The following is an 18,170-nucleotide window of genomic DNA, read 5'->3' as shown; positions in this document are numbered from 1 at the left end:
GTTCAATTTTTCACGTTAGCATACGAAGGACATTGATCACCAAGGGTATATCTTCGTAAATCTCCTTACCTCTTAACCCTTTTAAATAGAGATACTTGATGATGGCTCGACACTCCAATTTTTCGATTTTCACAATTTCGGTGGACATCTTCTTTCTTTTAATTCATTGCGTAACTTTGGTTTACTTTTTTGACCTCAAACTTCAGACTGACACTTCTAATGAGTTATTGTTCGTTGCTATGGTAACGCAATATTTTTTTATGCATCCTCGTATATTCTGTACCAAAAAAACGCTAAAGACGCCATCAATACAGATAGTTATAATGAAAGACTATTCATCTATCAAAATTTCAACGAAATATCTCTTGCTATTTCAATTTCATCAACGCAAACGTCAGATAGGTTCCCGTTTTTGATAGCCCATCGAGAAATGATTGAGGTTTGCATATTTTACCTCACGTATTTTCAAGAAATAATAACATTTTCGAGCAAGGAATCACCTTCTGTATTTCAGCCACATATTCAGTGAACAGCCTGTATAATATTTCGAAATGCACGGTCTGAATGGAATGGAACTAATCCAATTAGTAAGCAGCTGGATTACGTAAACAAATGTACTTACATTTATTCCCAGAAATGATACATATTCACAAATCTGATGGGAGCATGCTGCATACACTTTCCTGAAATGAATAGATAAATTTACTGGATAATATTCAAGATAAAGTTGAAGAATAGAATGTTGCATTTTGTGGAATTCATCCCGTGTATATGAGGGCATAAAATACCGTGGTGGAAAGATCGTAGGCCAACAATTGGATATTCAATAATACGAACCCTGCAGGGAGCACCCCACAAAACCGAGCTCAATCAAACAACTGCTTACTACCGGTCAACAAACGTAAAAGTTACAATTTGTTACGGTTTTTTCGGCCCTTGTCAGGGGGGTGTTTAACATTTCAATATTCTCGTCTCTATACAGGCTCGGTTCTGCTCGTATGTTCCACGTCCTCCCCCAACCCCTTTTTTCCATTGTTACGCGCGTCGCAGCTTCCGCGTTTCTTTGTTTCGTTTGTCCGAACCTGTTTTTTGCAACTTTTTCTGCCCTGGTACGAGTCTAGTATACCCAAGCTATTCATTTTCGAATGAAATGAGAGAAAACATATCTTCATAGGTGACATAGGTGTCTGTTTATGATGATAATTCATATTTCAAGCCGTACCTTCACCCTCATAAAGATGCTAAGGTAATAGATCCACAGAAAGATCATCTACATAATCAGGGTCGAAATAAAGCTTTTCACCAAAAAGCACCTACAAAACTTTCAAAATGACACAGTTAAAAAAAATGATTATACTGAAACATATCCTAATACGACTCTAGATCATTTGATACCTGAATTATCGCAAAGCAATGGGAAAAACTTATCTCGTGATGACTGACTCAACCATTTGGTTTTGTTTAGGATGGCCAGTTCGATTTTAAAGTGAGAATGAAAATGGAAACTTATAATTGTCGAATTTTTCTAATGAGAAAAATTCGACCAAATAATGATTTGGTACCTTGAACGGTTTTATTCAATGGCTTATTTCGATATCAAATGGCAAAAAAAGACTTAGGAAACAAGTGTAAGAAAATTGAATACTAGTTCAAAATCTCACCAATAAAATTCCTCTAAACAAATGGTCATCACAATCTTCCTCTTGTTCTAACCCTCCAACAATCATCGTAAAAATGGGATGAAACAGGTCAACTATAATAGCACTCTGTCGACATAAACACATTCAATAAACTGTCTCAATTTTCTGCATCCTACATCGTACAATACAACAATTTTTTCCAAGTGACCCGATGCAACTAATCAGATAAAGACAGTACTGAAGCATTCGTTATCCAGCCATATGTTTATGTTTGTTTCGTTTTTGCGATGCTGGGGCCACCTTCCACAGTACCGTACTTGTAATTTTATGAAATTTTGTCGAACTTTTAGGGGTTGTAGCTCAGTCATCTTGGATATTTTATAGAGACAATTTTTGGTGAGATGACTTATTCTGATGACTTCTATCTTGTGTAAAACAAACCCTCACCTTTGAAAACACCCTGATAATGATGGGTTCATGCAGCGTAACTAAAAAAAAGACCTTATCGTTGCGTTTTATTCTATGTAACCAAACATTTGTTGTTTTAAACGATGCAAAATAAACTCTACGTACAAACGCACCCCTAATACAATACGCGAAAATCATAATGTAAATAAAGTTTGACAGTCCATGAAGTAATATCTGAATCAACACTCGGCTGTTCTTTTCGATACAGTGTCGTCAAATATTTATGACACGGCTTGCGACCCCCACAACGGGAGCATTACTAATTCGAAAATAATTAAGTAGAACTATACACCGTTTAATCCGCTATAAGCACGTTACTAGTGGGGTTCCCAACTATAATCAGAACTTCAAGACCGGGGCTGTTTTTGCGAACAACTGCGACTTGACAGTGGCGTGGATTCGAGACGATGCTCGTTGATGATACCAGAATTTTATGGGAAGACTCACAAGGTATAGATAAAAAGCTTTTTTGAACTCGAAAGAGATTGATAATTGGAATTAATTGTTGGCATTTTATATTATTATATCTGGTAAATACGTTTGGTTAGGCCAGGCTCAGTTCTGTTAGGTTAAGCTCAGTTAGGTTAGGTTAGGTTACGTCAGATTAGGTTAGACTAGTTGGGTTAGGTAAGTTAGGTTACTTATGTTAGGTAAAGTAAGGTTAGGTCTTGAAACTAGTGTGCTAGACTTCCATTGTAGCCTAGCGATGACTAGAATGAGCACTGCCGAACAGCAATATTATTATGACTGAATCGTTTCTTAGCTTATTGTAGTATTTTTCTGTTCTTTTTGTTAGTTTCACTTATGTCATTGGCTACGTTTCACTCGATATCCGTATATATTCAGAAAAGCCTTGAATTATCCATCTTCTAATGTCACAAATCTTCAGCTACAGGAGGATCTGAATTAAAGATGAGTCTATTTAAAGGGACGAAGCAACTGCAAAAGGCAGAGGTACCTTATATTAGAGGGTGAATCTCTTTGATAAACCAATCCACTTGAATACAAAATCTGCTTGAAAGACCAATCTACTTTAATGAAAAATCTATTCAAAAGTCGTCTCCTCAAAGGCAAATCTACCTTAATAAACCTAAATTTACTTCAATAGAAGAATCAACTCAAATCACCATTATTGGCGAATCTATTCAAAAAACGGGTATAATTTCAACGTGAATCAATATAAGGAGCGAATCTACTATACAGGGTGAGTCTTTGACTCGTACAAATATTTTAACAGTAGATTCTAGAGGTCAAAAGAAACACTTTTTTCCTATACCATTTTTTCTGATTCGGCCCTGATGAAAGGATATAGCCATTTTGAATTTTCATAATGAACTGTGCCAATCCTGGAAACACAAAATTATTTTAAGAATAACCAACTAAATCTGTGACACTGTACGTCTGTTGTTCTTTGAAATAGAGTTGTATTCAGCCAAAGTACCCAATTTTTCAAATTTCACAAATACTTTTCACTTTTTGAGCATCAAATTACTCGAAAACGGCGCATTATACGAGAAAACATAAAGAATACCTTTATTTTACAAAACGTTCAAATATTCATTATATAGCATCCAACTTAGTATCAAGAGTTGGGTTCTTTGATTTTTCGGTATTTTTATGGTACGTAATGGTCATAATGAGAAAACTGGAAGACGTGGGTGATGTCTTGTGCTCGAGAAAGATTAAGCAGATTAATGAAAAACTATAGTCCGAAATTCATTTCATTCGATGAAACCGTTTGTGAGATTTTTTTTATGGATTTTCAACAGCCTGTATCTTTTGAACCGAGCCGATTCGGAGAAAATGTTAAAGGAAAAAAGTGCTTCTTTTGACCTCAAGATACTACTGTTAAAATATTTGTACCAGTTAAAGACTCACCCTGTATAGGCGAATCTACTCAGTAGTGACTTGTAGGCGAATCTACATACCTAATAAGACGCCTTTAGGAATATAATTTGTGGAGATCTACTTAATAGGCGAATATACCTAATATAACTTTTCTTGTTATTGTCTACTTTGTTAAGTTATCAATAGATCGGATTAAGAGTAATAAAATCTTATCTATGGAGATGTGCAGGTTCTCCCAACGCCACTGGGCCGAGCTGCATCCCGCTGAACATCGACAGTCGAAGAAGGGCCCTTCCCTCGGGACTTTTTGCAATTTATACCGTGATACGTGCGGGGACTTGGAAGCCGCGCGGCTGTCAGCACTTCTTCAGGAAAACGAACTGACAAGTGAGAGGGAATCACCAGAAATCCGCAATTGGGGTATTTTGCGCCGGAACCGTCACTCATCGGTTTCCTTTTCCCTAAATGTTGATGAATCGCGCCGAATGAGATCTGAATTTTAATGTTGTTATTGCAGGGGTTGCATCTTGTTAAATTTGAGGAAGTTTTCGCTTCCGAACGTATGCATATTCATGCTGGGTCACGAAAAACGACTTGCTGGTACTTGGGGAAACTCGAAAATGTCATCTGTCTCTATATTTTGTCAAACAGAATTTCAAACATAACCTATAGATTCAAAAGATAGAAAACGCCCTCATATCTCTAGTACTAAAAACCGACTATTACATTTTGACCAGTAAAAGCACATTTGACAATGAGATGGCGCTGGAAACGTACTGTCAATACACTGACTCTAACGAGACAGTGGCGACAATTGGAAATTTAGCAAGAATATGACGGCTTAGAAGCACAGATTTCAATGATATGATCTCTAATTCGGAATGCGGATTGGCTCACGCCACGTCACGTGACCAAATCCGCCATATTCTTGCTAAAACGATGAAACTTGAGACCACTATTGTCGCCACTGTCTCGTTAGAGTTACAGTGACTCTATCAAACACAGTGGCGACAATTGTGGTCTCGTTTTTCATCGTTTTAGCAGAAATATGGCGGATTTGGTCACATAACGTGACGTGAGCCAATCCGCATTCCGAATTAGAGATCATAGCATTGAAATCTGTGCTTCTAAGCCGCCATATTCATGCTAAATTTCCAATTGTCGCTACTGTGTTTGATAGAGTCACTGTAGTTAGAGTCACTGTAACTGTCAATACAGAAAAACTGTTTAATTACTGTTTTATAATTGGAGGGCGCTAAATTCGTATTCTATTTCTTGTATTGAATTTCAATATCGACTTTGTTGAGACCAGAAAACAAATATTCCTAGAGAAAAATCAAAAGTATGCTTTTGTTTTGTGACCAGGATGTAAGTTTTCATCTGATCATTGTTTGGAATCGATTGAAATCAATGAAATACGGTAACGATTGTGCTATATTTCTATATCCAATTTATAAAAATTTACAATAATTTGAAATTATTTTGCTTCGACTAGACGCAAGAATTATGGTGATCGACTATACGTCAAAGGTGTTATCTCAATGCAATACGTTGTTTTGAATTAATAAACTTAGTTGAGATTGTACGATTTATATCAGAAATTAATATGAACGAATATTCCATACTATTATAGCATACACATTTCAGTTACTCACATATTATTTACAGAATTTTCAGAACCACAATTAATAAAAACTTTTCAAAGGTACACAAGACCTGTATGTTAGCCCGTCAGTATAGCTTCTTTATGCTCTTTTATGATTTCTTTATGGTTTTATATTTCTATGGTATGGTCTCTGTATGACACAAATTGATTAATGAATGAACAACACACTCACAGCAAATTTTATAAAACTTTTATTCTGTTATCTGTGACTTTGACTTTCCAAACAACAATTTGACAGTCATTCGATTCCCAAATCTAAATCAATAAAACCTTTGCATTTCTAAATATATTGAAGGAGTAGCAATTGAGAATCATTGAATGGACGGATAAAGTCATAATTTACCTTCAATGGGCCCATCTTGCAAGGGATGCTTCCTGCATACAACAATTTACGTGGATGAATAGTTCTGAATTGAATTGCAGTGAATATTTTACTATGGTATAGTATAGTAAGAAACTTTATTTCGGAAAATCCATTTTATTCGATCCACTTCTTTTCACCATACAATAATTCTCGAAATATATTCAGAGGTTATGACCAAGAAATAAGACGAAAAAATCAATAATCAGCAACTAGAACGAGCTGTAGATAGACAAAAAGTGGTAGGAGAATCAAAACATTCAAAACCTCTTCGATCAAAATGATCCTTGTAATTTCACTTTGTACAAAACAATACCAAATAATTTAATCGAAAAAAAGATAATAAAAACTTTATGAACAAATAACTATAGATCTCGCTGTAGATTATGGAAAAAATTATTGAGCTCAGCTTTCATCATTCACTCTTAGAAAATAAATTCTCTACTTATCTTTTTTTTTTAGTGGAGTCAGTGCCGAAAACTGTATCTTGAAATTTTTAAGTGATGCATGATGTGTTTTTGTATTGAAACATTTTCTTCAATAAATTTTCTTTTCCAGGTAATTCAAGATGTTCTTCATCTTGATTAGGGACAATGAGGATCCCACCATTGGGTGCCGAAGAGCTCAGCTTCTCGTTTACAAAACTTCCACATACAGGGTGGTCAAAGCTCTTTGAAGATATTTGATCCTATTTTCGTTGCGCTGTAGTTGACATCACAAGAAATTTTGGATGAGAACATATACCTCCAACTTATACTCAATGAGTTCTTTGACTGTCTCAAGAACCTTTAATCTTACCTACTCAAAGATATCGTTCAGGTATTATGTTATAAATAATAAGTGAAATGTTGTTATTTCTCTCCACCCTTTCTGTGAGTTATCGACCAATCAAGCACTTTTAACTTACCTTGTATAGCTTCCTATACTGACGAGATAGGTTTTAATTTACTGAAGCCTAAGTTGAGCCTATTCTCTTTCTCCCTAGCAGGTTTGATATTTGTAGGTAGACACTCAATTATTCAATATCATCTCTTCTTGTTTGATCACCCTTGTTTGGTTACTACCATACTCTTAGTCTCTGATTCAACTGTTCCCAAAAACATTTTCAATACTTCTTCAGACACATTCTGTATCCATCTCTAGATAAAGAAGTACACTGTTGTAGAAAGAATGAGCGAGATTTAATCTTCGTTAGTGATGCTCTTGCACCCTTAGTGTCAGCTTATTCACCTATCTTTAAGGTTATTGAACAGATTGAGGATAAGTCAATAAACTGATCCTGATTGTTCAGAGAGCTAAACTCCTTCTTCTGTAACTAGCAGAACGATGAATGGTTACAAATAAACCTAAAATAGTCACTGGTGGTCTTTAAATTAAACTGTATGAGGAAGTTTTGTCAACGGGCAAGAAGCCGAAGCGTCTTCGTGTTGTCGACCGGATGGTGGGACCCCCATACGTGCGCAAGGTCGTGTCAGTTGACTGGGCTCGTTCTTAGCTTGTGCCCACTTGACTATGATGTGCACACTTTCTAGAAATACTCAAGACTGACATTAGAGAGTCAATATCGAGTCTAATGGAAGGACTCTATTGTTGTGCAGGTCATAGCGGTGTGAACCAGCTAGGAGGGGTGTTTGTCAGCGGGCGCCCCCTGCCGGACTCCACGAGACAGAAGATTGTTGAGTTGGCGCATTCAGGAGCCAGACCCTGCGACATCTCCAGAATCCTCCAGGTTTCCAATGGCTGCGTCTCCAAGATACTTGGCAGGTAGGACGATTGAGTGTGACTCTGATCGAAGGGCACCTTCAAACCTTAAGTTGGGCAGTATTCAGTGAATTGTAGATACTCAGAAATTTTTATTGTTACGGTATTCAATACTGGAGAAATTTCGATCATATTTGTCACTCTAGATCAAGAAGTGGTTAATATAATCGCCAATTTCTTTGCTATGAGCTGTACTCATTCGCTATGCAGCTCTTTGTAGTGAAGAGGAAGAACATGCTTCTCATATTATAGAACCTACCTCTTATCGGATCAAACCTAGTAGCACAGATTTCCTGGATAACACAATGAGTGTTGAAGGTGTTATCTTAGTTTGGTAAGGGTGTTACCTTCCAAAGCTGGTTGGTCTATTGTGCCCTCCATCAGAGCTGTTTTCGCAACTGGGCCATCTACAGCTCGCCCTCCAACTCCACAGTTCCAATGCCCTCCAGTATCTGAGAAAGCTGCAAGTCCTCATTTCTCCTATAATTTTGTCGTCCAAGACATTCCTAGCGCAGGCTTGCAATGGCGAGGCCTTCTGTAACCAGATGAACGGGAGTTTTCTCCTCTTCTATCTACATTCTACAATCTACACTCGTCAGTTTCTTATAATCCCATTCTCATCATATGCTTTCTAAGGTCCTGTGTAGAGAAGTAGCTTATTCTTACACAGATCCAAATACTTCTTGGACCTTGCAATTTCAAAATCCCAAAGGAACTTTTTGTGAATTATCCATTCCTAATTCCTAGAAGACTCCTCCAGAGTGTTTTACCTTTAGTTTCTTCCTTTTACCATCGAGTATTAAACCTCAATGTTTTTACAGAAACTCTTTCTTATAGGGGCATTTTCCTACAATACAGAAGGCCCTTGGCCAGTAAGGAGCATTTGAGCACCCTTTCTGGCCAGTGTTGGCCTTTTCGGAACCCAAACTGAAGAGAACTTTTCATTCTTGCCTTTTTTACTGAGTTTCCTCCAGTACTCCCATATCAGTTTTGAGTCGATGACATAGGAGTTCAGTGCTTTGATAGTGGCTCGACTATCAGAATGGATCACTATGTCACATCCTCGATAGTTTTTTCCAGGTTTATCACTAAATCAAAAACTGGTCAAAATAATCACCAATATATTCGCTATAGGCTGCAGTCTTTCACTATACAGCATTTTGTAGTGTAAAGGAGTACTTATCATATTATAGAACTTACCTCTCATCGGATCTTACCTAGTAGCACAGATGCCCAGGATAACATAATGAATTATAAAGATGTTGTCACACTCTCGATGAAATTATAGACTTTTTGACAGTATTTCCTGAAAATGAATCCTTCTTTTATAGATATTACGAAACTGGCTCCATTCGACCACGTGCAATAGGAGGTTCAAAACCTCGGGTGGCCACTGCAGAAGTGGTGAGCAAAATATCCAGTTACAAGAGAGAGTGTCCATCCATATTCGCTTGGGAGATCAGGGACCGGTTGCTACAAGAAGGGGTCTGCACCAACGACAACATCCCCAGTGTAAGTACCACACGGTTTCTCAATAAGTTGGAAAATTATGCGAATCATCCGATGAAAAATGGATTCAAAAACTCACCAATAAGATTGGGCTGAGTTATTTGCAAAACACAATCAGTTTTCTGTCAACACCAGGCTTAAAATGGGTCAAAACTAAGTCAGAAATAACCTTCAGTGCCATGTCTCAATAGGGAATACTCCTTGTGACGAAAATTATGTATTTTTTATGAAATATCTATGAAACGACACATTTTGTAATAACCATTTCAACCGTTTCCCAAAAAAATTATTTTAAGTACTTAAAAACGAAAAATAAAAATTTAAAGCGTTTCGTTTCCATTGCCCAAGTTGGCAACATCGACTGAAATATGCGTTGATAATAAAGGACAACAAATACACTATCTAGATGAGATAGACAAAGATGGCTGTCATGAAGTCAGCTACGAACGAGGAAGGTCGTAAAATTTTATGGGATTTTTATGGCCGGTTGCTGTCAAGGCACGCCAGTGAGCGCCTTATGATGGCTGTGAATCAATAGCTGTTATTTTATAAACAAGCCATTGTTCCTTTTATTTTCTAGTAGGCGCTGTTGCCATATCGTGAACTAGAAACGGAGCGATTTAAATTTAAAACCTCATATTTGAAGAATGATTTCGAACAGTTTCCGAGATGCATTTTAAAAACACATGAATGAAACTCATAATCATTCAGTTTAAACTTGCATATGCTGTGATAATTGGGGAGAATTCCCCATTATTCTACACTGTTTGCCTCCCTTTCGCGATACTCCAACTGATGACCCAAAACAAATTTTTCAGATAATATCAAAGATTTCGTTGATAAAGATGAGGGAAAGAAATTGAATTATAGGACGGGATAAACGGCGGATAGAAGAATCAATAATCCCGTTCTCTTGTGTGAATACGATTTCATGCCGTCGACGTTGGTCGTGGGGGTACAAAGGCAACATCGCCTGCGAGATACCCCGAGACAAACACCCCTTTATATCAACATCAGGCGGTTCCGTTTAATCAGTTTGTCATTATCGGTTTAACCTAGGTGACGAACCTCTTTCCCCGACGCATTAACGTCGTCTACTCATCTCCTGAGCTGATATCATCCCTCCTTTATCAACATGTACTCCGCGCTTGCAGATTTGTAATTTATCAACCCCCCCATAGCGCGAACTTATCAGAAGATGACGAGAGATTTATGTTCGAAACGTTACTTTCATTTTGCCACTTCCAGCAATATTAAAACGCCAAATGGTGGGAACTCACAAAAGTGCCATACTAAAGAATTTTTTTCAATATATAATTTCTACCTGTAACTTCAACGTATAATTCCGAGAAACAATTAGGATTTCTGAGATGCAAGTCAGAAATCTGAGACACATCTCATAATTCCGCGAAACTAGTGTAAATTATGAGCTATAACTCAGAATTCTGAGATACTCTCGGAATTCTGAGTTCTACTTTGAAATTCTGAGATGCAACTCGAATTTCGGGAATACGACTCAGTAGTCAAGGTTCTGAGGCACATAGGGAATTCTAAGATACAACCCACTATTCTGAGAAACTAGTGGAAATTCTGAGCTGCAGTTCATAATACTGAGAAACAAATATAGAATTTCATACTCGTCGGAATTCTGAGCCACAAGGCAGCATTTCAAGATACAATGCATAGTTCTGAGAAATTAGTGTGAATAATGACCTTTAACTTCGAAGTCTGGGAAACAACACTGAGAAAAATCTTGAGGTTACAATGTGAAATTACCCACATATTAGCTGGACAGGTTACAGTTACACGGTTGGATTATTTTTTTCACAACTAATATCTGGATGTTTCTACAAGGGTGTTGCGAAATTTCATGAAAAATGTAAAACTATCATGTATATTTACAGTGAATATGAAATTTACAGAAAATATGTGTTAATTCTCTGTGATATCACAAGGGTTGTAATATTCACCTGAAAAATTACAACTGCAATGCAATATTACAATAAATTTGCGAATTTCAACATGAAACGGTAATTTCACAACATTATTGTGATCTAAATTTTTTTTGAATCACAATAATTTTGTGAATTATCACATGAAAATGTGATTTCACAACGTTATTTCACAAAGTTATTGTGATTTGAGAATTTTTATTGTGAATTTGCGAAGAAAAAAATGTTGTGTTGTAGAATTACAATGCAGAACCCTTTTAATTTTAAAATTCCTTCACAAATGTGCTTATACAATGTGTTATTACGGCGGTTGTGAAATTACCACGAAAAAATATAATTGTACAACATGATATCGCGGCACAATTTCCTTCAAGGATAGAACACTTTTTATTTACATGTCTACAGCAAGAGAAAAATCTTACGCGAAATTGTTGAAATGTATTATGGTCAAAATATTTCTCTCGAATATGGAAACAGAATAAAAAAAAAGATCAATCGGTTTCCATTAGAGCGTTCCAAAGATGCCGCTTGAAATTTAATAAACAACTGATGATCTTACGAAGGCCAAAATTGTGCTGTTCTTTTTCCGATCCACGAAGAGTCTCATCTGAAGCTGACTTTTCCGAAGCTCATCTAATGGCAGCTCCAGGAGCTTTCCGGTGTAGATCGGTGAAGGAAAGAATTTTTTTGTTGTTATAACTATTCTGTGCATGTCTAGGAGTGTGTGTACAGGATTTTTTTTTAATGCTTCCTCCCCTCCTCATTTTGGACTGCTGCCTTATATTGATCTGTGTCCACACACCCCAATGCCTGTACCTCTTTCTAATTTTGATCCATCAGTACAACATAGAGTCCATACAGATGACTTTTTGTCTACTTTATTCATCGCATTGAGACAGTCCACAATGACGTTTTTTGTAGAAATTTTTTTCTCCACTTGTTCTTTATATGAATACATTTCTGAAGATATAAATAAAATATATCTTATTCTATTCTTTGTATAATTCATATAGGAGAATATAGGTTCCTGCATTCCTCCTCAACCATAATCGAATAACAAATTCTGTCACTTGGTCAGAAAATATTTTGAGTAGGTACCTACTGCTGACAAAACTCGTAAGTCTGGGTATTTTTGTAAAATATCTATTTTAAAAATGTGTTAAACACATTCATAGCTTGAGCGTAATATTACAATATGATTGCAAATATCAAGTCATTTTCCACCTATGCGGTACGTGATGTCGCTCGGCTGGATCCGAATTCACAGCTTCAATGGAATTTCATAATGCAATTGTAAAATCACAACTTTTATCTGCTTCCAGATTCATTATGTGGCCAATCAAAACCTTTCCTGCAACTGGCACCTGCTCGTTGCCCAATCCCATATCCTATCGTAGATACTCACTAACTTACCCCATAACCCAATTCATTCTGGAATGATCCACTGTGTCTTCAAGAACTCTGAAGTGCGAAGAGTTATACATGGTTCAGTTTTTTGTTTAATATGATTTAGTTCTTTCAAGTTCCAAGTATTTCTGCCTTCCAAGTTCCTTCAAGGTTTCAAGTGTTTGACAAAAGTAATATATACTGGAATACTGGTAAGTAGATAGTTATAATTTTTTGAAAGCGATGTTTATTTTTTCGATTTGTGGTTTTCCTTTGGCAGATACTAATGAAAAAAATTGAACACCGCATGCATACAACTTATTATTGATTTATTCTGTATCGAAATATTGCCTATTGGATTCCTACTCATTTAATTTTTTTTTTCAGGAATAAACCACCGATACGAATTCTTTATGGAAAAACGATATGTGTTTACAACCTATGTATTCAGGGAGGCCCTCAATTTAATCTATGGAGATGTTCCGAAGGATGCATTTCAACATTCATTCGGATTCTGGAAGTAAGTCAAGCACGACAAAAGCAAGTTTTATAGAAAACAAATTCATAAATTTATCTATTCCAGAAGATTGTGTCTTTTTTGTTGGAAAAAGACTAGGTATACTTTGTTTTTTAATTTTAAGTTTATACTCTTATGATATGAACCGCTAAATAAGCGCACACTCATATCAATATTTTCAGAAGCTGATATTTCACAGTTGAATGCTTCACAATTATGTTGATTTTTTTTATATTTTGAAAAAAATGTTTAATTATTTTGGATGATATTTGTGGTTGTTGTTTTTGTTTGATGTAATGTTTCATATTGCTTTTTATATTGAAGATTATATTAATTTCATGTTGTGGTTGTTTTTAAACTGATATAATGTTTCATATCTGTTGTTTTCCATATTGATGACTATATTTCATGGTGTAGTTGTTATTTTTAATTAAATTAATTTTTTTTTCCATATTGATGTATATTTTAGGCAGTGATTGTGCCAAATTTAGTTCTGTACAACTACTTTGATGAATAACAAAATAAAGACAATTATCCAGTAATTTTCATGGTTATTTCACGAAGTTATTTTAAAAGGGTGTGGGGTATTTCTACAATGAAATCTGGAATTTTAACAAATACTTGAAATTTACAATTAAATTCTGTGAATCTGCTCTGTTTATTCACAACATTATAGTATTTTACGGTCTAATTGATGCTAAATTTCACGACGTATTTTCGCGAGAACAAGAGGTGATTCCACAATGAATCCTGTAATTTTCCAAAATTTTTTAATTTTACAATTTATTTCTGTAAAAATCCTTTGCGAATTCACAGAATAAATGTAATTTTACAGTAGATACCATAAAATTCCATTGTGATTTCACAATGAGTATTCACAGGTTTAGTTTCTAGAAGAATCATTAGAAAAAATTTCATGTGAAATCACAACCAACTTGTGATTTATATTTTCTGTGATTTTACAAGGTTTTCGTTTCAAAATTTTCCTTGTGAAATTCCAGTGATTATCGTTGGTCACAAATAACCCAAGATTTTCACTGTAATTTCACTATTTCGTTCTCTCAGTGAACTCATAATTCTGAGTTACACCTCGAAAATCTGCGCTGCAACTCGGAATTCTGTAATATAAGTCGAAATTCTGAGCCACAAGACGGAAGTCTGTGTAAATTCTGAGTTACAAGTCGAAATTCTGAGGTACAACTCGGAATTCTGAGTTCCACTTTGAAATTCTGAGATGCTACTCGAATTTTGGGCATACGACTCAGAGATAGAAGTCAAAGTTTTGAGACACAAGAGGGAATTCTAAGATACAACCCACAATTCTGAGAAACTATTGGAAATTCTGAGCAACAGTTCATGTTACCTAGAAACGAGTATAGGAATTCTTGAATACTCATTGGATTCTGAGACACAAGGCAGCATTCTAAGATACAACTCATAGTTCTGAGAAACTAGTGTGAATAATCAGCTTTAACTTTGAAGTTTGGGAAACAACTCATAATTCTGAGTTACACCTCGAAAATCTGAGATGCAACTCGGAATTCTGAGATGTAAATCGAAATTCTGAGACACAAGACGGAAATCTGTGTAAATTCTGAGATACAATTCGGAATTCTGAGATACAACTCGGAATTCTGAGTTCCAATTTGAAATTCTGAGATCTAACTCAAATTTTGGGAATACGACTCAGTGATAGAAGTCAAAGTTCTGAGACACAAGACGGAATACTTAGATGCAACCCACAATTCTGAGAAACTAGTGTAAATTCTGAACTACAGTTCATAATACGGAGAAACAAGTGTAGGAATTCTTAAACACTTGTCGGAATTCTGAGACACAAGGTAAAATACAACTCATAGTTCTGAGAAATAGGTGTGCATAAAGAGCTATAACTTTGAATTCTGGAAAAAACTCAGAATTCTGAGTTACATACCTCGAAAATCTGAGATGCAACTCGGATTTCGGAGATAAGACTCGAAATTCTGAGATATAAGTCGAAATTCTGAGATACAAGAAGGAATTCTTTGTAAATGTGTAAATTCTGAGATACTTATCGAAATTCTGAGACACGAGACGGCATCTTAAGATACAACTCATAATTCTGAGAAACTAGTAACAATTCTAAGAGAATTTTTTGATGCAGATTAGAAATATACTGGCGAAACGTGTTTCGAATTGATTATTTTTTCTCTCGAAATGAAAAATTTGTTGATGTCAATTTGTTGGATGCGTTAAGGACTTTTACATATTTATTTTTGAATAAATAAATTATTGAAATACGTGTCAAGTGTTGTTGGATAGCTTCTGAAGCACTGAGAACTCTCCCTTCTCATCAATACTGAAAGAATATTATGTATCATGAGAAAATTGAATTTCAGAGAAGCAAATAGAGACATTCAGCAAAAATCGAAAGGTTCCTTCCTTCAATGAAAGAACTCAGTCGTATGATGGGCCATAAATTAAATCAGATATCTAAATTTTTCCCTCCAACTTCTCCAATATCGAATCGCTAAAAAATCCCCTCGTAAAAAATGAAAACTGATTCGAACTCTTCCACAAATACATTTCGATTCAAAGAGTGTATGGCGGCACATCCCGGCCGAAATTTAATGAAAATATTCCAATAAGTTTCGGAATACCCTGAACACCAAAACGTGGAGGGGCGAGAATAAGGGAGGAAGAACTTGCGCATTTTCGTGAAAAATCCATAACGTTTTTGTTTTGAGGAAGATCGGGGCTTCAGGGATGAGTGGTTGCTATGGAAATTTGCATGCATCCAATAAACGGTTCTCTGAAGATTTAGTCATCTTCGAAACAAAGCAACCCACGTTGAACAGGTCCGTAGTAGGTCTTATGGAATGTTATCCGGAGTAGTGAGAAGATGAATAAAAGTTTATTATCGTCCAAATATCGTCATAAATACGAATTTTAGACTGTTGTGGATACCGAGTGTTATAAGAATGTTGAAATTGTTTACTGTCATAGTTTATTTTCGCCAGCCTTTGAAATTCAGACGTCAAGAAGTTGTGAAAGGAGAAATAAGTCGGAATACTGACTTGTAGGTCGGAATTCTGAGATGCTAGTCAGAATTCTGACTTGCAAATCCGAATTCTGAGATACAAGTCAGAATTTCGACATGCAAGTCGGAATTCTGAGATACAAGTCGGAATTCCGACTTGTGAGTCGTAATTTTGAGATGCAAGGCAGGAGGAGGGCTAAAATAGGTCTAATGACTTTTGTTGTTATGCATTTGATCCGTGAATGTGTTTTTGGCTTCTTGGAGGAATTTTTCTCTTCGGTTGCACCATAGCTGAGCTCTCCCAAAGCTTCGTGCTCAGTGCTTGTGAAAGTACTTGGAGTATTTTCGTACTCCATAGAATTATGCTCCTGGGAACTTTTCAAAACCTTTCTTAGTGCTTAGTGATTCGAGTAATTTATCGAAATTCCTACATTCCGTTTCATAATCAAGTTCAAAGTGACTTTAAGTTTTGTTTAGTGTCAGTTTGAAGGGCTTTAAGTTTGATTATTAAACTGGCCGTTAGTCCTCAGTAATCCCTATAAAGTGCTTGCGAGAGGCGTTCGGAAATCGTGTCAAAACACGAAGAAGCGATCGACTTATTGTCACCTTTCGAGCATATATGGATACTACAGATATATTATATCTGTATATTATCCTGATTCCCCGTAGGTTACGACGAACCCCTCAGAAGCTGTGTGAGCTTGTCAGAATCAATAACGTCCGTTAAAACTTTTTGAAGAAAAGAGGTAGGGTAGGCGTAGGTTAAGGGTCCAAATGTGCCTATACATGCCTTAAATGAGTCAAATCTGCTCTACAGAGGGCATTTTGCTCACATGATTCGGCAACAATCGAATGCAACAAAGCATTCGACCAATTCTAGCCGAATTTCAGAATTCTGACTTGTAACTAAGAATTGCAAGTCGGAATTCCGACTTGTATCTCAGAATTCCGACTTGTAACTCAGAATTCCGACTTGTGAGTCGGAATTCTGACTTGTATCTCAGAATTCCAGCTTGTATCTCACAATTCCGAATTGTAACTCAGAATTCCGACTTGTAACTCAGAATTCCGACTTGTAACTCAGAATTCTGACTTAGCAAGTCGGAATTATACATTTGGATTATTTTTTTTGTGTGGCCCTTCAGCGCTATCGTACTTTCGTATATTTTAGCCCTCCTCATGTCTTGCATCTCAAAATTCCGACTTGTATCTCAAAATTCCGACTTGTATCTCAGAATTCGGAGTTGCAAGTCAGAATTCTGACTTGTATCTCAGAATTCGGAGTAGCAAGTCAAAATTCTGACTTGCATCTCAGAATTACGACTTGTAACTCAGAATTCCGACTTGTAAGTCGGAATTCTGACTCGTATCTCAGAATTCCAGCTTGTATCTCACAATTCCGATTTGTAACTCAGAATTCCGACTTGTAACTCAGAATTCTGACTTAGCAAGTCGGAATTATACATTTGGATTTTTTTTTTGTGTGGCCCTTCAGCGCTATCGTACTTTCGTATATTTTAGCCCTCCTCATGTCTTGCATCTCAAAATTCCGACTTGTATCTCAGAATTCCGACTTGCATGTCGGAATTCTGACTTGTATCTCAGAATTCGGAGTAGCAAGTCAAAATTCTGACTTGCATCTCAGAATTACGACTTGTAACTCAGAATTCCGACTTGTAAGTCGGAATTCTGACTTGTATCTCAGAATTCCAGCTTGTATCTCACAATTCCGATTTGTAACTCAGAATTCCGACTTGTAACTCAGAATTCCGACTTGTAACTCAGAATTCTGACTTAGCAAGTCGGAATTATACATTTGGATTATTTTTTTTTGTGTGGCCCTTCAGCGCTATCGTACTTTCGTATATTTTAGCCCTCTTCATGTCTTGCATCTCAAAATTCCGACTTGTATCTCAGAATTCCGACTTGCATGTCGGAATTCTGACTTGTATCTCAGAATTCGGAGTTGCAAGTCAGAATTCTGACTTGTATCTCAGAATTCGGAGTAGCAAGTCAAAATTCTGACTTGCATCTCAGAATTAC

The 18,170-nt window shown here is 36.3% G+C and overlaps 1 protein-coding gene across 4 annotated transcripts in view; it reads left to right on the top strand.

The window, feature by feature from the left end:
- The window catches only part of LOC123310191 (paired box protein Pax-6-like), a 90,397-nt gene that overhangs the window by 21,666 nt on the left and 50,561 nt on the right, over positions 1 to 18,170 (top strand). For 2 of the 4 annotated variants that reach the window (XM_044893616.1, XM_044893613.1), the window contains exons 3-4: positions 7,582 to 7,747; positions 9,076 to 9,256. In XM_044893616.1, coding sequence (XP_044749551.1) covers positions 7,582 to 7,747; positions 9,076 to 9,256 — 347 coding nt within the window. Of the gene's footprint in view, positions 1 to 6,541; positions 7,748 to 9,075; positions 9,257 to 18,170 lie in introns of all 4 variants that reach the window. The other 2 variants (XM_044893612.1, XM_044893614.1) reach the window with 2 other exon arrangements.

Source organism: Coccinella septempunctata, chromosome 3 (genome assembly GCF_907165205.1).
Source record: "Coccinella septempunctata chromosome 3, icCocSept1.1, whole genome shotgun sequence".
In the NCBI taxonomy this organism is placed as follows: Eukaryota; Metazoa; Arthropoda; class Insecta; order Coleoptera; family Coccinellidae; genus Coccinella; species Coccinella septempunctata.
The sequence above is the reverse complement of the archived record's forward strand: the minus strand, read 5'-3'. Positions and strand labels throughout refer to the sequence as shown.